Source organism: Polyodon spathula, chromosome 22 (genome assembly GCF_017654505.1).
Source record: "Polyodon spathula isolate WHYD16114869_AA chromosome 22, ASM1765450v1, whole genome shotgun sequence".
NCBI classification, from domain to species: Eukaryota; Metazoa; Chordata; class Actinopteri; order Acipenseriformes; family Polyodontidae; genus Polyodon; species Polyodon spathula.
Window position 1 is genome coordinate 1,920,716 of NC_054555.1, and position 22,939 is coordinate 1,943,654.

General features: G+C 41.9%; 3 protein-coding genes across 5 annotated transcripts; 2 read left to right on the forward strand and 1 right to left on the reverse strand.

Annotated features, from left to right (window-relative positions):
• The first annotated feature begins 10,854 nt into the window (after positions 1–10,854).
• Positions 10,855–11,997, forward strand: LOC121297488 (neuropeptide Y receptor type 2-like). Its single transcript, XM_041223838.1, has one exon. It carries the CDS (start codon positions 10,855–10,857, stop codon positions 11,992–11,994), a length of 1,140 nt encoding a protein of 379 aa, XP_041079772.1. The 3' UTR covers positions 11,995–11,997.
• Positions 11,998–13,461: 1,464 nt separating this feature from the next.
• LOC121297368 (PRELI domain-containing protein 1, mitochondrial-like) lies at positions 13,462–17,875 on the forward strand. Of its 2 annotated transcripts, none has more exons than XM_041223653.1 (6): positions 13,462–13,562; positions 14,402–14,567; positions 14,835–15,060; positions 15,324–15,437; positions 15,792–15,870; positions 15,999–17,875. In XM_041223653.1, exons 2-6 carry the CDS (start codon positions 14,476–14,478, stop codon positions 16,130–16,132), a joined length of 645 nt encoding a protein of 214 aa, XP_041079587.1. In that variant the 5' UTR covers positions 13,462–13,562; positions 14,402–14,475; the 3' UTR covers positions 16,133–17,875. The 2 variants fall into 2 exon arrangements, with proteins under 2 accessions (XP_041079587.1, XP_041079589.1); XM_041223655.1 differs by having other exon boundaries at positions 13,473–13,554.
• LOC121297369 (max dimerization protein 3-like) lies at positions 16,944–22,673 on the reverse strand. 2 transcript variants are annotated; one of them, XM_041223657.1, is made up of 6 exons: positions 22,323–22,673; positions 21,611–21,710; positions 21,050–21,079; positions 20,702–20,816; positions 20,230–20,392; positions 16,944–19,845 (listed from the first exon to the last, which is right to left on the reverse strand). In XM_041223657.1, exons 1-6 carry the CDS (start codon positions 22,384–22,386, stop codon positions 19,727–19,729), a joined length of 591 nt encoding a protein of 196 aa, XP_041079591.1. In that variant the 5' UTR covers positions 22,387–22,673; the 3' UTR covers positions 16,944–19,726. The 2 variants fall into 2 exon arrangements, with proteins under 2 accessions (XP_041079591.1, XP_041079590.1); XM_041223656.1 differs by having other exon boundaries at positions 20,230–20,395; positions 22,323–22,667.
• Positions 22,674–22,939: the final 266 nt, after the last annotated feature.

The window sequence follows — 22,939 nt, forward strand, 5'->3', positions numbered from 1 at the left end:
GCGGGGCATGCCCTGTAATTCAATAAATTATTATTTGTCCCTCGTTACTGTCTCTATGGCAACTACAGCAGGAGAAACTTGGCCATGTGATTGCAGTGTGCAGTGTGCAGTGTGTCTATGTGGTAGAAATGGTGCCACCAGGCAGGTTCATGACAATATTGTGCTTAAGAGCTTGCAACACAGAATGGACCAGCTTCTTTCACATGTACTGGCCTTTCAAATCTCAAGTCACTGTAATCACTTGATCTAAAGGGTGTTTTACTGCTTTATAAAAGAGGTGCAATGTGTGGTTGAACCACAGCAAGAAAATGAAAAGGAAGTGTGTGATCTCTTTGATGAGGATTCTTAACCAGGATTAAGATATAAAGAAATCTCCAAAGCGATAAGTCTAAATAAGAAAGCCAAAGGCTTTGCACTTCTTTTAAAAGAGGCAGGCAAACAAAATGCACAAATACAGTACTTTTTAAAGTCGATCGGGGTGATGCAATGCTTATTGTTGCCACTAGGGGCAGCAACAGTGGTCTTCTCTACACACTTCCATAGCTGTAGGTTGAGAAAGTTATTGACCAAAATAATACTGCACACTAAAATAAATGGAGGTGCTCCATTCCAGTTTGTGATCTGCCCAGACCTTGACACAAGCGTGCCTGCGCAGAGAAAGAGACAGGATTGTCAATTTTGCACAAGCATAATGTTTTCACAAGGTAACTCCGTGCATTACAGTCAGCAGTCTGTGTCCTGTGACGTGGTATTATTAGTATTGAACAAGCTATTCTCCTGAAACCATTCGTACCTGAAGTGAACAGCAATCTCCTTCCCTACACACATCCTTTCACCTCATTCTCTTTTGTTCCTTGGGAAAGAACCCTTCTCTTTTTATATCACTATGTACAGGGCTCTACATGACATGGTACAAAAACAGCTCTCTAGGAAGGGATTCAAACCTCCTGCCAAAGTGTGATAGGACAAGTTTGCTGAGATGTGCGAATCCCGCTCAGTTGTGATTCTCTGGTGTTGTTCTTACTGTTTGTGAGGTGTGTGAGCAGTTTATCGAGGTCAATCCTGTGAAGTAGGGCACAACCTCATTAGTCCACAGATCCCAAAGAGACCTGTGCTGCCTTCCACTTGGCTGCCTTGGCTGGGAGCCTCCCAGCACCAGAATATCTTCTTCACTTGATAAGCAGCTCTGCTCATCCCGGAAGACTAATAATCTGCTCTGACTGGGAAAGTGATATTTCTGTAACTGATTGTGGATGTGGTAATCCCAGCGTAAGGATTAAAAAATGAAGGTGAACAAGGAATTAATTAACTACTTTATTACACCATAAAGATGACACCAGACCATGATTCAAATCTTAAAAATGTATTAGTCCCAAGTACCAAACATTACATTGTACATTGAACGCTATTTTTTAAATACTAGATGCGTCACTAGTTAAGAACAGAGATAAGGCAATTGATCAGATTACCTCAAGCTCTTGAGAGAGCTTCAGACACAACACCGATGGTCCCTATGATCTGGAGGTATTGGGACATTATCCATTGTGTTGCCTCTATGCCTGGTATTTATACTCTAGCTGGCCCAGAGACTAAGTGATTATATTTTGTTTCAGTTATCTTACTAATAATAATAGAAATTACTTATTCAGCTGTTACTCCATTCGGATGCAACCAACCACAAGCTACTCTATTTAACAAGGTTACTGTGGTCCATTGTTTACCAGATTTCTCCTTCCCCAACCAGTCCTGCACAGACCTTATCATTCAACATCCTAAGCCTAAGGCAAAGTAGTTTCCATAGCAACTCTACTTCTGAAAAAGTCACTTTCAGCAAACTGGTTTTAGCATTACCAACACATTTTCTTTCATAAGATTACCAATACATTTTCACTCTCCATCTATCTATCTATCTATCTATCTATCTATCTATCTATCTATCTATCTATCTATCTATCTATTATATTATTATATTATTATTATTATTATTATTATTATTATTATTATTATTATTATTATTATTATTATTAGTAGTAGTAGTAGTATTTTACAGAGGGACAAACACATTGCTTTTAACAAATGGACATGTCATTCATTTTCATTCTCCCACAAGGTTTCTTAAAAGAAACGGTTCTTTTCTGTTTTTAAAAAAGTTGGTCCTGCTCACCTAATAGGAAGTGTTTCCATGCGCTGTGCAAAATGAAAGAATGTAACAATTAGCAAGCCTGTGACAGATGGATTTGAAAAGGTTATTGTATGTAAAAGGAGATACTGCGTGGAGCACTTTATCTCAGCTGCACCTCCGAGCTGTGACGTGACTTTTTACATTCCTAGATAAGTACTTCGCATTTAAACCACTTTGACTATGCAAGGTTTTAGCACATGGAACTGGTGCGTCCCATAGAGTAGCACTTTTACAATAAGGTAAGTGCTCTTTATAAAAAAAATAACATCAATACTTTAAACAGACAGTAGAGAGGGTTAAAGTGTTGCTTTAAACTAGCCACTAGAAATGATTGTATAACTGCTACACTTGAGTATGCTAAACCTGATTACCCAAAACTCCAGATTACACAATAGGTTAGATTCGTGACAGTTTTGGCTTTATTCCATCCAAATAATCAGGCATAAAAAACTCAAGCATTCATTTAGGGTCTGGACAATTCAAGAACGGTTTCTTGCTGGTTTAGACAATAAAGATGCAGAGCGATCAGGAGAGCGGTTCACAGGTGCAAACGCTGTACAGGCTTTCTTTAAGTGGAACTGTGAAGAGGCTGATTAGGCTGATGGTCCCTTCTTTTCTTGTTTTCATGGTTTAGGTTGGTTCAGTTGTAGGTCAGCCACCTTGTAATTGACAAGCTTTCTGATACGCTATCTTTGTTGAGGTTGCTGCCTTCATCACTGCATTGTGATACACTGCATGGAGGTGAATTGTCTTGCAGGTTTCATTCTGAAAGAAAGCGACTGCTTGCCTTCCCCTCCACTGTTTCCCGGAATAGCAAAGGTTTTATTTTTAATCTTAAGGTTACAAAGGGACAGGTATCCTCATCTTTCAATGCAGGAGTCTTTTTGTTTTCTTACAATAATCTTTTCTGCTTTCATTAAGCCAGGTAATCTGAGTCTCAGAAGAAGAATTACATGCAGGAGGCTTTAGGAATTGACAATTGGGAAACGTTTTGCAAGTTATCTGGTGTAAAATGCAAATACACTGAGATTCTTTTTAATCTTGTGTCTGAAATGCCTCACCTAGTTCCACACTCCCCCTTTCCATTTGATTTGTTTAAAGCCACAATTCCTCAGAAATGTGGACTTTTCTTCTACTCTCCTTTGTTACTTCTCTCTCTCTCTCTCTCTCTCTCTCTCTCTCTCTCTCTCTCTCTCTCTCTCTCTCTCTCGCTCCATCTTTGTCTTGAACAAAACAAGGTCTTGATTGACAGGCTACAGCCTCCCGTTTTTTCCCATGTGTTTGCTAACAGAATTTGCTGGAGAAAAGGATTTCACTTTAATTTTCTGTTCTGTCATGTTTATTAAAATATTGTACTGTACGGTGGGCATGACATGGCAAAAATAATGACCATCTCTGCAGTCAAACAAGGTCTGTAGACAGCAGCAGGCAGGGAAGGTGATAAGAAGTGCAGGCAGTAGTGAGGACTGGGAGGCAGGCAACAGGCTTAAGGTTAAAGCTATGGGACTGGGAAGAGTGGCCTATTGCTTAACATTGAGTGGTAGAGAGGCAGGCTGCCCGAATGGTTACAGCTTGCTCTATTTAGAGCTGTAGTCAGGGGTGCAGGTTCCATTCTTGATGATCAGAGACCACATGTGTTCTCTCTACACACACACACACACACACACACACACACACACACACACACACACACACACAACTGGAAAAGCAGCATATTTTTTCACAACTGTGCAAATTCATATTTTTCATGAGTTCTGCATCTCCTGTTGACACAAGGTGTTTAACCACATGGTGCTGATCTCATCAATCTCATTATTATCCTGCTCTTGTTTAAATCTTTACACCATCACAGAATATATCAGAAAACGCATATGATAAACTGGATGACCACATAGTCCAGTATACAGACATCCAAAGAAACAAAATGACTTCAGTGATAACGGAGCGCACATTGAAACCACGAACTGGAGAACAGCTACTGCAATACCACTGAGATGTGAGGAGAGGTAAGCACAGGTTCCTTAACCAGCCACCTTCAGCACAAGAACATGGAAAGCATGGACAATGCATTGTGCACCGGGATGGCTTGTTTTGAAATCCTCATTGAAATTCAGAGCACTGAGTTAATAGTCATGACCGATACAATAATATCTAATACTGCATGAAGGGAAATCTGGGAAATCTGACTCATTAAGCTGCTGTGCAGTCTGATGGTAGGTCATTGCCAGATGTCCCTGTCAGATGACCTTGTGGAGATGTTGGCTTCTTCTCGGAAGCATGGCCATGCCGCTGTAAAATTGGATATGAGGTCCTGATAAAACGTCAGGGTCCCTTTGAAAAGCTACAGCAACATGAGCAATAACAACCTCTGAAAAATAACACCTGCAGCACTGTCTGCACAGGGCTTCCACAAGCCAGCCACTGACCGCATGACAAACGTGTAATAAACCCCTCACCGGGACTGCCTGCAGGTTATTGTTACTCTTTCTGCATAAAACGCCTTAGAAATTAAAAAGGAGTCATGAAATCTAACCAGTGCTGTCGCAGTGGAAGAACTAAACAGGTCTTGGACAATTAAAGCCCTTGGTAAGTCCATTCTCTAATGTATTGTGCCAGATGCATGCAGGATGCATGCAGTTTGCTGAATAGTATTGCATTTGTTTTATCGTCACTGCTACCAAGTACTACTAATAGAACATATGTTGAATGATGTTCTTACTTCATATGACATTAAAAAACAAATCCATTACCATTGCAGGCAGTGATTAAAGCTTCCCTTTATTTAAAATTGAAAAGCAGTCAATCTATAAGTACATATGCTGGAGGGATTGTTTACCAGTATGCTGTTTCCAGTCATAAATCAGATATTTGTGCTGAGGCATGGGTGTGAGGTTTTATTATAACAAAACTCTACGTGAAAGCCTTGGGAGAACTGAAAACAGAGAACTTTAGAATATCAATATTTAAGCTCGGCTCACCGCTACCACCGCTGCACTGTCCTCTGAATCGTGTGCCGTCAGCCGACCGCTTCTTTTCACACTGCAGGCCCACCATGCAGCCACCTCGGAGCTGCAGCGTCGGAGCACAACACGTCATTCATGAGTGTGTTCTGAATGAAAATGTCAGCATGCCTTCCCATTCACAAGTTATAATACACAGATACAATGCACACTTGTTTTTATTGCTGCAAGTCATTTTGTGATGGTCGGTTTTTCAGACTTGTTTTTCATTATGTGATAAGGGTGCTGGTATTGACTGGCATTCTGGCTGTTTCCCCTTATCACACCTCTGCACCTGTTAGCTGTGTCGGCCAGTCCCAACTGCATTAGCACTGCTTTTCTGTTGTGGTTTATTTGGCATAACTGCACTTACTGACTGCATAATCAATTCCAGATGGTCCACTTGGAAACCATGCTCTTTGGTCAATAGCAGGCATCACTTATTTCTATCGAGCAAGTGTACATCCAAATATACATCCATCCATTGGAAGTAACAATCAGAAATACTTCTTTTAATTTAAGAAACTGTAATAAAAAAAACACTCTGGATAATGCAACTTTAGGTAAGTTTGTAAACATTATGATGTACAAATTGAACAAATTGTACTGCCGCTGCTTAATAAGTTTAAGACCTGTGGTTAATGCAGACTTTTCATTCTGATTAGCTATTATTATACATACCTTTTTAAATGTATTTATTTAGTAAAACAAAATAATAATAATAATAATAATAATAATAATAATAATAATAATAATAATAATAATAATAATAATAATATGGCATATGGCATGCCCTCAATCTATTTTTCTATGTGTATGATTTCTCTAATGGATATGCACAATGTTTGCTGCAGGAGGAAGAGATCTTGGAAATGGCATGTCTGCTTCTTGTTTTAGCTCGTGTGATTGAACAAGTCAATTCATTCTAACTGCTCTGGATCTCTGTGTGAAGACTCGAAGACATATATACACACACATACACACACATTCATCTTTCGTTCTCTCCTACAGTGATTAAAATAGCAATCTGTGGCTAGGCAGGTCCTCCTCCATATATTCATGTAGCTAATTAATTTGTTAATTTTGAATAGACTTGCTGATTGATCTGGCATCGTGCATTTTAAAAAGTATTTCTCATCAGCTTTCAGGAATTTCCATTGGCAATTTTTGATTGTGCCAGGAAAATCAAAGCCTGGAAATCAAAATGACATACAGAAGGTTCACCCTCTCATACTAATATTCTGAATCTGGCCACATACAGTACTTGTACACTTGTGTGCCTCACATACTAAAACCATGTATACTTCATTGTTGTTGTTCTGTAAGTAGATATATTTTATTTGTACACGTTTTCTTCATTCTTTCTCATCTGGATCCTTTATTCTATATAATGGAACCAATGTGAAACCAAATGGTTTTAAAAAGAACCACAAATGGAACCTTCAGTTGGAGTTTGATTGGATCAAATGGTTCTATTTATAATCTAGAACCTTTGACTGTTCTTTATAACAAGTTAATGTATAGATCCCCTTCACTATAGAGGTCTAGCAGAAGCTCCAATGGAACCATATGGTTCTAGAATGCTTGCACACTATATACAATATATAGATTAGCATCAGAAGCATCGTCAGTGTATAGAAATGGGTTTAATCTTAACTGCTACCAATAAAATAAACAGTTTCACACATAATATATTCTGAACATTGTACCCTCCTGGAAATAGCATTCCATAGCAGATGGCCCATGAAAAGCAGTCAGAATGTATGATCCTGGTACATTCTTGAGATTTCGTTTTCTCTTGCACTAATGGAGCCAGCAGCTGCCAATATTGTGCATTCAATGATCGTTTGTTTGCTTGACCATTTTTTGTTTTCATAAACCCCAAGTGTGGTACTCAAATTCAACAGCACCTCAGAGGGCAGGGCTGGGCAGGGCTGGGCAGGGCTGGGCAGGGCAGGGCAGGGCAGGGCAGGGCAGGGCAGGGCAGGGCTGGGCTGGGCTGGGCGGAGAATGCACGCTTTACCGTTTTGTAGAAAAAAAGGGCTCAGTCAATTTATCGACCAGCTTGATGAAGGCACCTGTCCAAGAAAATGGCTTAGAATCTTTAAAAGTAAAAGATTTTAAAATATCTTAGGCATAAAATAAATAAATAAATAAATGATTCGCATTATTCACAATGTAATATATTGTTTCCTGGTGAGTTGTTTTGTTATGTCTTTTAAATGATCTATTGATATGTGTTGTTGCACAGTGGAGATAATGCATAACACATAAGGATGGGATACTGAACAGCCACTTACACAACAGTGTGAGTTTAGTGAGCAACACAAAAGAGGCGTTGCATGAAAACGCCTCTGATCCGCTGAGGGCTGCAGAATCCTCTCCGCGGCGAACGCGCGCCCAGAGCGCAGATTGGACTCTCCGGTTCTGCCCCGTCCACATCCGCTCTGGCGGCTCAGGTTCCCCGCAGTCTCACTGGGTTTAATCCTGCACTTGTGCTCGTTGACGAGGAGGAGGGTGCTGGGCTTGTGTTACAACACTGCTAGATAGTGACCACACGCACATTTCCAGTAAGCGCGCTTTTGGAAGTAACAATCAGAAATACTTCTTTTAATTTAAGAAACTGTAATAAAAAAAACACTCTGGATAATGCAACTTTAGGTAAGTTTGTAAACATTATGATGTACAAATTGAACAAATTGTACTGCCGCTGCTTAATAAGTTTAAGACCTGTGGTTAATGCAGACTTTTCATTCTGATTAGCTATTATTATACATACCTTTTTAAATGTATTTATTTAGTAAAACAAAATAATAATAATAATAATAATAATAATAATAATAATAATAATAATAATAATAATAATAATAATAATAATAATAATATGGCATATGGCATGCCCTCAATCTATTTTTCTATGTGTATGATTTCTCTAATGGATATGCACAATGTTTGCTGCAGGAGGAAGAGATCTTGGAAATGGCATGTCTGCTTCTTGTTTTAGCTCGTGTGATTGAACAAGTCAATTCATTCTAACTGCTCTGGATCTCTGTGTGAAGACTCGAATATGGGGATCGTGTTGCTTGATGTTTTAACCTTGTAACCTTGTAATTTTTTTGCATTTATTTTGGCATTTCTATCTAATGTTTATATTGGTAATCATTTTTGCTCGTCACACTATTAAAGGGATTACATAAGTTATATCTCAAAGCGTGTGTGGCTGTTTTAATATATTATTGCATTATAATTGGTTATAAACCATCTCCTTTATTTATTATGTAGTCATCTGCAACAGTTAATTTTTACAGACCTCGTTTTCTTATTTTTAGTTAATAATTAAAAGGTATATGTATGGAAAAGGAATTGACCCAGTTCCGTGTCGTTTCCTATCAATACGAGCCTGCTGTCCATGGTGCTGAAGTCCAATAGGCGCTTGTTCTGCAGAATGAAATCAGTATCGATTATATACTAATACAGGCACATTACAAACACGGCGTGTGCACTTTATTTGACAAACTGGGTCAGTGCCTACGGTGTACCATGTTACGTTTTCTCTTTATCCTATGTTTTATAACCCATATATTTATCTTAAAAGGTTAATGGAAAGTGATAGACCAAAAGATTCAATGAACACCTTGCTGTGACAGCAGAGCTAATAGAATCAGTACAAAAACATTATTACTATAGGAGCAAACTCTCTATCAATGATTGATTTCCTGTTTGTTTCTGTGCCTTTCTGATTCCAGATAGCTGCGAGTCAGATCCACAAGACCTGCTCAAGAGAGTTTCAGGTTGCTAATTGTCTCCATAAACCGCTGCAGACATCAGACCACTCTGCTGAGTCCTACTAGTGTCAGACAGGACAACACCCAGGTACCTGTCTCCTCAAACACACACAGTTCATTACTGGAACTCTACAGGGCATTGTTTCCAATGCAGGCAAAGCACCTTGCCCACAGTATATGTATAAATATACGAATGTAGAACCCATGGGTCCAGGAATCAATAACTAAGTCTTGAAAGGTCTTGTTGAGGCAATGACCTTTTAAAATGGAGCAATTGCTTCCTCTCCCATGCAGGGACTCTCCAGGCAGCCTGGCATTGCAGCTCCCTGGCTCAGCTGGTCACAGCATCCATGGCAAGTTATTGTCCAAGAGCCCCATTACTGCACCTGTGAAGCACTCACAACTTAGTTATGCTTAGGTATCCAATTCATGGGGTCTATTCAACTGATTTAAATATCATCATCACTTAAACCATTCAAAAAGCATGAACCCTCCTGGCTTTTTAAATATTTCTACTGACAGAAACACCCTAAAGCTGGTGACATGCACTGTTAGATTTTGTTTTGATGGTCTAATCAGTGAAGGTATTTAAATAACTTACCAGACTACAATGCTGTCTCCCACCATCTCTATCCACTATAGCACTGCACTCCAGTGCTTACATTCAATAACCAGTCTACACCGACCCAACAGACCTCCGCTTTTACCGTTGAACTACACTGCTTCTCAGACTCGAAGAACAACAAGCCATTCATCAACCCAGGAGAGATAATAATGACACTTTAATTGACTCATTTGGATGCTGTGCAGTGCGGGCCAGATAAGAGCTCATTTCATGCAAGCCACATGTTTGTGTACCTGCAGAACTCTTCTGTGCATTCAAAATAAGGCACAAGGAGTGCTCTCCTCGGCGCTAAACAGAACTACTTTATTGCAGGAGACGGTGTTGTGCTGTGCTTGGCTATTGGGTTCCTATATTGGGCAGATTGACATTGCTTTAACCCTTCAGCCTAGGACTAGTTGTTGATGTTTGTGTGCACTGTCCCCTTTTTGAATGTGCAGACTTTGTGGAAACTGTTCTTTTCTATATGCAGGCAGGTGCCTGGGGTGCTGGCTGGCACATTCTAGAATAGTTTTTTTTTTTTGCTTCACTCTTCTGCTACAGATCATTTACTGTTCCAGTGGTTTTTTAAAGTGTCTCTCTCTTGTCTCTAGTTAAGTGACATTTAATACTGGTAAACCAAATGTTGCCATGGCAACTATGAGTTAGAGCAGTGGTAATGGCCTCTCCCTCTCTCTCTCTCTCTTTCTCTCTGTCTTCATTTGTAATGCAAACACAATCCTATGAGTTGTGAGGAAAAGTGTCTTCGCAGGTTTTTTTTAAATGCTTTTTTATTCTTTTTTTTTTTAAAGCATTTGTCTGGTCTGCTGGATGCAGGATAATCCAAAAGTTCTGCTTCCACATATTGTAGATCACTTTTCTCAAACATGTATTATTATATGTTTGGCTCAGTATTATACTGTATTTTTTTAATAGCAGCCAAATTGAAAGTGGTGTATAAACAATTTGATTTCTAAAGTATGAAATGTGGACCACAGTAAACAGTAAACATTTCTCCCTGTTTTGCATTATCCCATTATCTCACGAAATTTGATGCCATGTCACATACAAAAGCACTTATGCCAATGGTCATTAATAGTCATGTTTTTCAATGTGGTCAACAAGATTGACTACAGTACCATTAGAATTGACTGCAGTAACATTAAGGATGTAGTATAAAGCTATACAAATAAAGAATGACACCAACACAACTTCACAACCAACCTAACCAACTGTTTCTGATTCCGCTTAGGGACTTGGCTGTCCCGGCTGGAAGTGATTTCCAGCATGGGCCCCTCTGATCCATCCAACAGCTCTGAGGAGACAGAGATCAGCAGCGCAGTGTCTACGACATGGCACAACAGGGACCTGGCCAGTGGTGGCACGGGCTTCCGCATCGCAGACATCACCAAGCTCCTGGGCATGCAGATCACCCTCATTGCAGCCTACTCACTCATCATCCTGCTGGGTCTCATTGGCAACTCCTTAGTGATTTACATGATCCTCAAGTACAAGAACATGCGGACAGTCACCAACTACTTCATTGCCAACCTGGCCCTGGCAGACCTCATGGTGAACAGCCTCTGCCTGCCCTTCACGCTGGTGTACACCCTGCTGGACGAGTGGAAGTTCGGAGCTGTTATGTGCCACCTGGTACCCTATTCCCAGGCTCTGAGTGTGCACGTCTCCACCCTGACACTCACAGTCATCGCCCTGGAGAGGCACCGCTGCATCGTTTTCCACCTGGGCCAACGCATCTCTGTACGGAACAGCTTTGTCGTCATCGCTCTTACCTGGCTGGTGGCGGCCATCCTGGCTGGACCCTTGGCCATCTTCCGAGAGTACAGGTATGAGGAAATCCCCTCCATCAACCTGAGGATTGCGGTGTGCTCTGAGAAGTGGCCTCACGGGAACAACCGTGACGGCACCATCTACAGCCTCTCCATGCTCCTCCTGCAGTATGTCTTGCCTCTGGGCATCATCAGCTATGCCTATGTGCGCATCTGGATCAAGCTGAAGAGCCATGTGAGCCCCTGTAGTCGCAGCGACAGCAACTACCGCCGGAGAAAGACTACTGAGATGCTGGTGATGATGGTGGTGGTCTTCGGGGTGTGCTGGCTGCCCTTCCACGTGTTCCAGCTGGCCAGTGACCTGGACCTGGTCATGAGGTTTGAGGAGTACAAGCTCCTCTACACAGTGTTCCATGTGATCGCCATGTGCTCCACCTTCGCCAACCCGCTGCTCTACGGCTGGATGAATAAGAACTACCGCAACGGCTTCCTCATGTTCTTCCGCTGCGAGGACAAGCCCGAGGCCATCCACCTGGAGTGCTCGATGCGGACCAGGTTCAACACCTTCCGGACCGTGACGCTGAACGGCAGTCACAAGTGGGGCGCTAGCAATGGCCAGCCTCCCACAGCTGTTTAGGCTTTGTAAAGGTGAGGGAGCAGTGGCTTAAAACCTGCTTCCAGGTAACCGGGACACCTAGTTTGAGGCAACTTTGCTGTGTCAAATCCCTAGTCTCCCTTGGTCTGCCATTCAACTGCCAGAAACCTTAGTCTTTCTGATAAAAAAAAATGCTAGAAGCATCTTCATCTCATCATCATAATCATCTCATTTTCAAAGGACGTTGATTTGAAGAGTGCTGCACAATGCTGATTTGGTTCTGTGTTGCAGTTTTATTTGATGTGCCATTTGTTTTTTTCATTCATTGATTTCCCTTCTACTCTTTCTACTTCCATCACACTGGCCCTTGGTATTCTATTTATCCCATTTGTTTATTTTAATCAAATGTCTATTTTAGTCTTTCTTTCTTCTTCCTTGACCATTAGCAGTGATGAACTGAGACAGTGCTAGGCCATGGGTACCAGAAAAGATCCACCTGACTCGAACACTGTGCCTTCAATTGTTTCTGGAAATCTATGCTGCCCATCTTTTATTGATTTAGGTAGTTGTGTGAGTTTGGTTATTTGTCATTCTGCTCGCCTTTGATCCCTGCCTAGCTCTGATCTTCTTCCAAGTATGTGTTAACCTTTCCTGGGGGTGATGTTCCTGAAGCATGCATGTGGGACAGAGACAAGCCTATGCCATGGTGCATCTGTTTCCACGGCCAGGCACCAGAGAATCTCATCTAGTCCATTCATCCTTTGGCTGGTTCTTCTGACGGGATGGTTTCTCACTTTACTCATTGACTAACAGAAGAGCCGGAGAATATTCTGAAAGAAAACAAACAAAATGAAATGGACCAGAGAAAAACAAAAAGGACCACAAACATACAAGTTGTTTCATGCTCAGACAAATGACTTCAAAGTGTGACAGCACCGTTCTCAGATTCATTTTCATAGTGCCAAAGTAGGGGTCAACTCCTAGTTCAAAATAATTATATGAACATTTGATGTTTCTGTATTTTTAATAAAGGATATGAATTGGAACAGTGCTCCAGGTTCATACAGCAACACCACACCCTTTCTGTTCTAAAATATGTGCAGAGTGAGTAAACCATGCTTTGAAACATGCCTTGTATTGTATATATGTTCCAGTGCATGGAAAGAACTTATAAATGTCAATAAATGTGAAAATACCGGTGCCACTAATTCTGCTTTGATTTATTTAAGTTTACTAGCATGTGTTGAAAACTATTCCACAGAGAATTGTGGGAGTCTGGAAACATCCCCACAGTAATGTTGTTGAGGCTGACACCCTGGGATCCTTCAAGAAGCTGTTGATGAGAATCTGGTATTAATAAGCTACTAACAAGCAAACGTTTGTTCTTATGTTCTTATGTAAAGCAGGGCTTCGTTGCCAGTTTCGCCACAAGAAGGTGCCAGTTCCCAACAACTTCGTGCCGCTCTATTTTAATGTGGTGTTTATGGTATCTTCAAGGGTTACCGGAACTGTCCTCTCATTCGACCTTTTTCTTTTTCCTGGTTCAAGGCTGGAGTTTCTTCGCACAGCAGAACCTGTTTACAAACTTCATTCATGGTGTAGGTAAGCAGGTGAGCAAGTCATTATCAAAAGTACAAGATGGGGAGGATATACGAGTCATATAAACAGGATACGCATGAAACAGGACTAAAAGTGTAGCGCAATGATAACACGTGCTGCCTGGGATGTGTGACCTACAGCGAGGCTGCCTTTCATTCTGCGCTTGTATCTGTGCATGCAAAGGCAATGTTTGACAACAGAGAACTTTATAATAATAATAATATTCATTTAAAACTACCGCGATGGTGTGATCACAGCGGCTGGGGGTGTTAGTGGAGACGGCGCTAGAGGCTTTTGAGATCGGAGAGGTTATCTTTGGTGTTAAAATGGTGAACGCATCACCCCTCAAACAGGAATGTCGTGTGTTGTGTACAAACAATGATATTACTTGTCATGTCCATCGTGCAAAACAGGTAGGCGTGGCTGCAATGTGACAGAATTCTTTCGTGAAAGGTTTGTGCTGCTGATCACGTTACTCTAATGCAGAGGGAGAAGTGAATATGTCATTCATAAAAGACAGTTTGGGGAGATCGGTTCGACGGGAATTCGGGTGCGGTCTATCACAGAAATGCAAGACTATTAGCTAAAACAGGGACTCTTAATTCTGATTACATCATTCATGTAATTTATCCAATTAACAAAACAATAAAGACAAATAGTTTAGTTGCGTAGGAAACATGATTTTATGTCATGTGTTTGTCTTGCAATGAGTGTCTGTCTCTGTGTATTGAATGTAGCCTGAACATTTTTCTGTGAGTTTAGCCAAATCATGCACCTACGTTTTTGCTGTTGTTTATGTATTAAGCCCTTCTTTCTATTAATTATTATGATTTTTGTTCGCTATCTCTAGTTCTTAAGGAGCCTCTCCTGCGACGTTAAAACCCTGCTTTCTCGTGATTGGTGGAGTCCGCTGTCCAGGGAGCAATGGTGAAGTATTTTCTGGGACTGAGTGTTCTGAAGAGCTCCTGGGACCAGGTGTTTGTGGCGTTCTGGCAGCGCTATCCAAACCCTTACAGGTACAGTCAGCTCAGCATTCCTGTGTGCCACAGCAGAGTATCTATTGACTGCTTGTTCACACAGAACTCCACTTCAGCACATGGGTAACTGCATATCAATGAAATATTTATGCTACTCCGAATAAAGCGTTACCCTTTTTTTTTTTTGAATAACATTCGTGAAACTCAAAAAAATATATATATTATAAAAATGTTGTTTTTTTTTTTTTTTTTTTTTTTTTTTTTAGATAAGTGCTTTAAACACGTCTGCTCTCCTCCCCTTTGCAGTAAGCATGTCCTCACAGAGGATATCCTCTTCAGGGAAGTCACCCCAGATAACCGACTCATTTCCAGGAGGCTGCTGACCAAGACCAATCACGCACCCCGCTGGACTGAGAAGTACCTCCCCTCCAACATGGCACGCTCTGCCTACGTCATCGAGGACTCCATCGTGGACCCCCAGAGCAGGACCCTCACCACCTTTACCTGGAACATTAGCCACGCGCGCTTCATGGTCAGCACACCTGCCCTGTTCATATCCACTGGACCGGCAGAGATTACTTTACCTTATCTGTCAACTAGTCCTGTTTTATACTTGTCTAGGGAGTCCGTTGTACTAAGTGCACAGTGCTGCATGAACTTCCGCTGTTGTAGTGTGTGTTTCTGATTAAATGCAACCATTCTTTTAACAGACATTTCAGAAATGTGCCTGTTCGTTGTACTGTGTAAAAGTGTGGGCAGTTCATACAGTAACGCCTGTGTCCCTGACTGTTGCAGGCGGTGGAGGAGCGCTGTGTTTATGGAGTGAACCCTGACAATAACAGCTGGACTGAGATCAAGAGAGAGGCCTGGATTTCATCCAACTTGTTTGGCCTCTCCAGAGCTGTTCAGGTGAGCGGGGCACAGTGCAGAAACACAAACGTTGCCGAGCAAGTGCTGCTCCACTAACTACGCATGACCTGCTTTTCACAATACTGGCAGTCCACTGCATGAGCATTTTAAAGGCTGTATCTTGGGGGTAAACCAGTTTGATTCTCCCATCAGTCTTGTTTAAGTCACTCAAAGGTTACAGCACTTAATGATTTGGAACTTGCCTTGGTCAAGACCAGCCAGCTCATCAGGCTAATCTATAGATGACAGGATAGTACAGCAAACAGAAAGGTGGAGTGTGTTGGGTTTTTTTTTTTCACACCTTCCTGAGTCGCAGGTTATTTTAATTTTGTTGCCTCTTTTCTTTTTGCATAGGAATTTGGCCTAGCCAGGTTTAAGAGCAGCGTTACAAAGACCATGAAGGGGTTTGAATTCATCTTGGCAAAAATGCAAGGTAAGGAAGTGCTGGTAATAGAGAGGAACAATGTGCAATCTCCAGATGCGTGGCTCTGTTCACAAGAGTGCTTCAGCTGCATCACTGAAGTAGCAGTGTGTTTTACTGAAGGCTTGTTTTCTGTGCAGGGGGTATTCCTTCGAGGACACTGGTGGAAACAGCTAAAGAAGCAACAGACAAAGTAAAGGAGACAGCTCTGGCAGCTACAGAGAAAGCCAAGGACCTGGCCTCCCAGGCCCAGAAAAAGCAGCAGTATGTCTGAGCTGCAAGCTTACAGATTTACCACTTGGGGGCAGCACCCCCGTTCTCTTCGGCAGCTGAGTGGAGATTTTAGGGCTTGTTAGACAGCGGTCCTGTGACGCCACCTTCAATCCCCAGGCAGTGTTGCAGCTACAGAAGGCTTGTTTCCCTGCCTCAGTCTATCTAAAGCAACGTTTGTTGCTTCTGACTGAAATCGTAACAGACAATAAAAAGTGGCAGCACGCTGTTTGAAAATCAAATTGTGAAACGCCTTCATTTCCCAAACCACCAAGATTCAATATTATGTTTTAATCGTTTTATTTATACAGAACTTAGAAAGTCTGAATCGTTTCCTATGTGGCTTTGAACCCATTTGTCTGCAAGCATCCTCCCTAATCACTGGTAAACAGAGGTGTGTGCGTCTGTGTGTGTGTGCGCGCACATGCTTCTGTCTGTGTTAGCTGAGTCCTGTGTCTGACATTACTTTCATTGTTTACTGTTTTTCCTCATTTGTATTTTTATTTTATAGAATTGTAAATTCTTTGCTTCAAATAGTTGATGAACAAAACCAATGAAAAATCCAGTTGAACTGAGATTAAGACCATGTTCGTCCCAAAATAAATGATATGATGAGAACTGGGTGGTGAGCTTTTCTTCACATACGTCTTGAACTAATGAAACCCCCTGCTTTAACACGCTTACTAAAGGTAGCGTGAGGTGTTGGACAAGAAATCCACATGCGTGGACAGGGTGGTACAGACAGTCCTATTGCCTGCAAAGTATTTTACATCTATCTGAACAGCAAAACAAAAAAACTAAGATAAAAGTCTTAATAAATATACAAAAATATTTATTATCGTACAAAATCATACAAGTATAAACAATGCTACATGAGATTACTTCTACTGGGAGAGGAAATAATAAACTGCCCAACTCTGATCCAGTATTGAGTCTTTCCCATCATGCCTTCAGCTTCCACAGCAAGCCCTTACCGGCTCCAGAGCCCAGAGGCTGGGGTACTGCCCGGCCCGGCACATAACACAATCTGCAGTGTTTATTTGAAACACATTGCCTTTCATCTGCTGTAGTCTCGTTAAGACTTTAACACCAGTAGATTATTTTGTTGTATTTACTTGCCGAGAGCTTACTTTAGTGTCAGGATGATACTTAGGACAATGTCGTTAAGAGCGAGTTTCTGGACTTCTGCAAACAAGCATTGCTGTGCCTGATCATCGTTAAGGTTCGGTGAGCACAGCTGTTTTGTTATTTTCTGTGAAAAGAAGGAAACAGGACAGCAAGTTCTAGAAATGTCGAACGTGCTTGAGTTGCTTCTTCTCTTAACCAACCTTGCATTTACAACCAAGCGGCGAAGGTGTGATTCCACGTAAGCAGTCCAGAAACCTCCATTGCTTTAAACAATAAACCAATTCACAAGAGAGAACCAAGGTTCTGGGGCACAGCATTCTAGGACAATACATTGGAAGTGAGATTACAACCGACACCTGACAATCCAGACTTAACATCATAACTGTGTTTGATTATTTTCAATGCATCTCATTTTTTTTATATTTTAAGCATGCTGTACAACGACACGGTCATCCCTAGAGGGCACTGTCACATAAGGAATGACAGACTTGGTTTCTCCTAGAGGGGAGATACTGCATCTGGGAAAGCACTCAATGTGGATCTGTACTAACACTAGTAAAGCTACTTACAAGACTTTCTACCACTTGGCTGTTTAGCAATAGCCAAATTACCCCCCCCCCCCCCCAAAAAAAAACAAAAAAAACCCAGCTTAAATTAAAACAATGAAACGCGGGGTTCCTAAGTGCTTCTAGGTGGATAAGGGCTCCTTGCACATTCTGAAACAGCAGTTGCTCTAATGAGGCACGCTTGCTGAACCTCACTGAGGCTTGTCTGTGCTGAACACTGAGCAGCACCTGCTTATCCAGACCACTGATACAACAGGTCCCAACACGAGGATGGGTGTCAGCTCTACATAATCACGAGAAACATCTACACAATAACATACTGAATGGAACGCTGAAGTGCTCCGTCAACCCGCCCACCTTCAAACTCACTCATAAATATAAAGTGTACAAAATAACATTTTACCTCAATGGAAATGAAAGAAAGAAGGCAGTTTAGTGCTGTGTGTGAGGTGAGGTACCAGGCTTTCTTTCTGAACAGCGGCAGTCCAGCTGGTATTTATGGTTATGGGCAGAGCAGTAGGACAGCTTGCTCAATTCAAAGTCACAATTAACTTTTACTTTTTCAGTGCCTGACAGACTTAAAATAGGCGTCCAGGTGCCTAACTGGCTTGCCTGGCACAGACAGCCCAAGAGCCGCTGTTCAGATATACTCTGGTCAGCCCATCACCCCAGCTTGGTGGTCAGACCGCCAGCCTGCAGTACGGAGGGAGGGCAGTGGGTCCAGAGACTCTGGCACACTCACACTGCCAGTAGAACACAGTGCGAATCTCAGAGTGGAGCCACGATCAGTACGGCAGTATCGCAGCCTGTGCAAACAGTCAGCTCTGGACAGTAGAAAGCCACATCAGCGCCTTCTTCTATATAACAGACTGTAGGCCGTATTCACAAAGCACTTGTCACCGTCCATTTAAACCTGCATTTTTGTTTTTCTAAACAGTTGATGTTACAAAGCTTTACATTTCTTTAAAGAGCTGCTGGCTGCACTTGTACTCTAGCTGCGTTTAGGTTTTTAACAGAAGAAATGGTGCAAACGTATCACGATGATGTTTTGTGAACACGGCCCTTTACAGCTTACAATTCCCTTCGCACCAAGTTACAATGAAAAAAAAAAAAAAACACAATTTCATCACCATTCACAAATATAATTTTCCAAAGCTGCTAACAACCCAACCCAGTTTGGCACCCTGGACTTGTCACAAGGGTTAAGGTGAGATTTTAGTATTACATCAAATTTCAAAATGAATCTAAAATACACTAACTACCCTTTAGCTTCCCTTTTGTTAACTCTTTTGCATCTGTTACTCTGAGCAGAAAGGCACCAAGCTTTGATGGGAAATTAAGTTCTGCAAAACAGTCCATCCCTGGGGCAAAGGGAATAACGAATATTGAAGAATTGCACACTGGAGTTCTATGGAGAACAGTCGACTGAGTATCATTTAACAATTTATCCTGTCAGAATTACTCATATACTGTTTATCAGATCCCTTGCCATGGAATTTGTTTTCAGGTGTGTGTGACTGTAGGGATGGAAAGAAGACTCCTGTTGCATAGGAGGTTCACTCATTCCAGGTTAATTAGCCCCAGTGTATAAGTACCAAGCTCTTATTAAACTGTTAAGCAACAGGAGTTTGATTTCCATGTCTGGTGTGTGTTGGTTTTTTTTGTACATGCCCTTGTCCTATTGACAGGAAGCGCAGTTGTGATAATGTATTAGTCTCCAGTGATTCCTGCAGGTCTTTGCATGTTGCCTGCTTGGATTGCATCTATAAAATGAATGCAAACCTGTCACAGAAGGTCCTGTGCTGTAGCCGGGTTTCAGTAAGTGCTTCTCTAATTGTTTCACTGCCGAAACAAAAAAAACTTTTTTGTTTTTTCTTTCTTCTGACCAGCAGATGGTGTTGGTGTCATAGCCAGACCAGTCCTGGGCTGGAGTAGCTGTGATCTCCTTCGCGCTGTGTAACTCCCAGGCTCTCCGTCTCCACACACACGAACACTGTGCTCTCCACATCAATCTCCATGTCCTCTACAAAGACAAGCACAAGCATCCAATGCGTGTTTAGAAATAATATTGCAGCTACGCTTTGTACAGCAGTGTGTACTAAATTAGACCGTTCAGTTGCTATGGGGTTCCCACATTATAAAATGAATGCACTTGATTCCCAACCTGAACTGCTTTAAAAAAATCAAACTGCCCACCCATATTACAAATCAAACTGCCTACCAACATTACAAATCATATTACAACGCTATTCTGAAATAGGACTGTGTGTATTAAAACCTTTCAGTTCTTGTGTGCCTGTGCGTGTGTGTGTGTCAGTACCTTGGTCAGAGTCGGACCTCTCCGAAGACAGTGCTGATCCCAGGCTGTCGTTCCTTGTTCTGTGTGTGTGTGTGTGTGTGTCAGTACCTTGGTCAGAGTCGGACCTCTCCGAAGACAGTGCTGATCCCAGGCTGTCGTTCCTCGTTCTCTCTGTCCCCCCCAGCAGCTGTTCCAGCCTCCCGCGCAGCCCACTCTGCTCCCAGCGCAGACGGTCCTTCATACGTTCAGCACGCTTGTCCTGCTCCTGCAGCTTCTGAAACACAAACACACTGTACTCACCTGGCAACCAGTCTTTGAACCCAATGCAATAACCTGAAACTCCCCAGTCCAATCCTCTAACCCCTGAGCTACTCAAACACACTGCAGCCCAGCGCTCTAACCCCTGAGCTACTCAAACACACTGCAGCCCAGCGCTCTAACCCCTGAGCTACTCAAACACACTGCAGCCCAGCGCTCTAACCCCTGAGCTACTCAGACTGCAGCCCAGCGCTCTAACCCCTGAGCTACTCAAACACACTGCAGCCCAGCACTCTAAGCTCTGCTCTGCTCAGAGCCTCACCTTGATGTGCAGGCGAGCCCGGCGCAGCAGGTTCAGAGTCGTGTTTCTCGAGGACTCTGCGCTCAGAGGGACCTGCTGTTTCAGCTGCTCCAGGCAGTGGCGAAGCTGGGCTCGTCTGGAAGGTGAAGAGCAACCGTTTTGAGCACAAACTTCATCTTGATAACAGTATTTGTTTTCTGCATCACAGTGTTGCCATTCACATCAATGGAGAATTAAAAGTAGTCTTGATGGGACTATGCATTGATGAACACATTAAAACAGCTCCACAGTTTTGACTTCCACTTCCATGCATTACATTTTTTTTAGGGTTGGGGGGCAGGGGGGGGGTTCCAGTGCCAGGGTGCTTACCTGTGCTTCTCCAGCTCATTGTGCACTGTCCTGCAAAAAAAAAAAAAAAAAAGCAAAAAAACCGTTCAGTCAAGGTACTGAAATGATTATCAGAGCACTTTTTTTTTTTTAATTTAAGAATTTGCTTATTTTAGGTTAGTGCAATTGATATATATTATAATCGTTTTTATAAAAAAAATATCCAAATGCAATATATATATATATATATATATATGTGATTTGTTTTGTTTTATTGTAATAAACAACGCTATGTTTTATTGTAATAAAAAACGCTATGTTTGCATAATGCTTCAGATGCTGGATTATAAAACACTCCTAGTTGTAAGGAACCGTTCAGAGGCACTGTGAACAAAAACAACAAGCCCTGTATACAACCCGTGCAGTCAGTACCACTCGCTTTCTGAGAATACAGAATCGCCATATAATATTAACTGTACTAAACAGAAATCATTAACACGTGTGCCAGTATATATTTTTAAGAAAGACAAATATTACTGCGTTTCAATTTCAATATTATATTTGCAATCTGTCCATAAGCACCGAGCTATCTTCTAACGGTACCTGATGCTGTCCGGGTTCTTCCGGGGTTTCTGCTTGCTTCGCTGATCCGCAGCACTCTTATTGTAAAACGGCGATGCAGATGCATACCCGTGCTCTGCTTCTAATGAAAACAACATGAAAAGGATCGGGGCTGAATGATGAGGCTTGCAACAGCTTCGAACTAAATTACAATTACTGCCTGTAAAGCGGCGACGATTTCAACCTTGTGTTTTAAATAACACTTATATTTTATGTTTATATCTTTTTTTTTTTAAAGTGCCAGACACAATAACTGACAGGTTTTGGCGCCACGATCAGATTTTCAAAACTCACTCACCAACCCCACCCGATCACGCGAAATGTATTTGTTCAGTAATATCAGCTGTGCGCTGTGCATAGATCGCCCTGTGCAATTAAAGTTAACACGATTAATTCATGCAACCCTGCGAGCGAAAAGCACAGCAGTTTTAAGCAGCGTGCTGTTGGCGCCTTTGTGTACCTAAACTACATTGTATACATTAGTACTGTACACCGCAAATATTCAGGTCACCAGGAACTGGACCGCAAATGATCAGAATACATCGCAACAGATATATTTAATAAACTGGTGTATTTTGCATGCATATGATCAACGTGCTTCTACATGTTTTAAAAATAACGCTAGATCGGATCACGTCACCAAAACTGTTGCGTTGTTTTCCGCCCACGGGCAAGAAGAAACTACAATACCTACCCCGTTCTCTCCTCTCAAGATACTCCGCTGCTTGCAACAGGACCTGGATGTTGCACGAGTTCATTTCCACTGTGTTTACAGAGTATATAAAACACACAAGTGTAAATAACTACCCCGCTACAGACTGTCCAACGCCTGGCTCAAATTCGCGTCACCACAAGTCTGACAATACTGGGAGAGTGACCACGCCCATTAGAACGTTAAACCAGGTCCGGCCACGCCTTTGCAACGTTGCGGTTTACAGAAACACTAAAAATACTAACCAATAATGCATTGTGAATTGAATGATCTTTTTAAAAAGTAGGTATTTATTGACTCGGTTGCTGTTATACCACGACGCTGTGAATGAAACGATAACAAACGTATTTTTGCCACACTCAACATGGCAGCTCGTCTCTCGACGGGAAGTGCTGTTGTTTCGTGATTGGAGCGTTTGAGACAAATAACAAAACGTGCGTCATTCACTGGGTCAGCACTAAATGCGAACAAGCGGGAAAATCAAGGGTTGAAAACTCAAAGACGCAAAAAAAAATTCTACTGGTAATCGCGTTATAATCGGCAGCGTAGATTATATTAATAATACACACTTACCCCGGGGGCGTGCGTTATATTTAAAA

Coding starts and splice junctions, on each gene's coding strand:
- LOC121297368 (XM_041223653.1), top strand. CDS start 14,476: ATGGTGAAGTATTTTCTGGGACTGAGTGTTCTGAAGAGCTCCTGGGAC. Junction 15,061..15,323: donor TTAGCCACGCGCGCTTCATG/GTCAGCACACCT, acceptor TGACTGTTGCAG/GCGGTGGAGGAGCGCTGTGT. Junction 15,871..15,998: donor CATCTTGGCAAAAATGCAAG/GTAAGGAAGTGC, acceptor TTTTCTGTGCAG/GGGGTATTCCTTCGAGGACA.
- LOC121297488 (XM_041223838.1), top strand. CDS start 10,855: ATGGGCCCCTCTGATCCATCCAACAGCTCTGAGGAGACAGAGATCAGC.
- LOC121297369 (XM_041223656.1), bottom strand. CDS start 22,386: ATGAACTCGTGCAACATCCAGGTCCTGTTGCAAGCAGCGGAGTATCTT. Junction 21,711..22,322: donor TCTTGAGAGGAGAGAACGGG/GTAGGTATTGTA, acceptor TGTTTTCATTAG/AAGCAGAGCACGGGTATGCA. Junction 21,080..21,610: donor AAGAACCCGGACAGCATCAG/GTACCGTTAGAA, acceptor TTTTTTTTGCAG/GACAGTGCACAATGAGCTGG.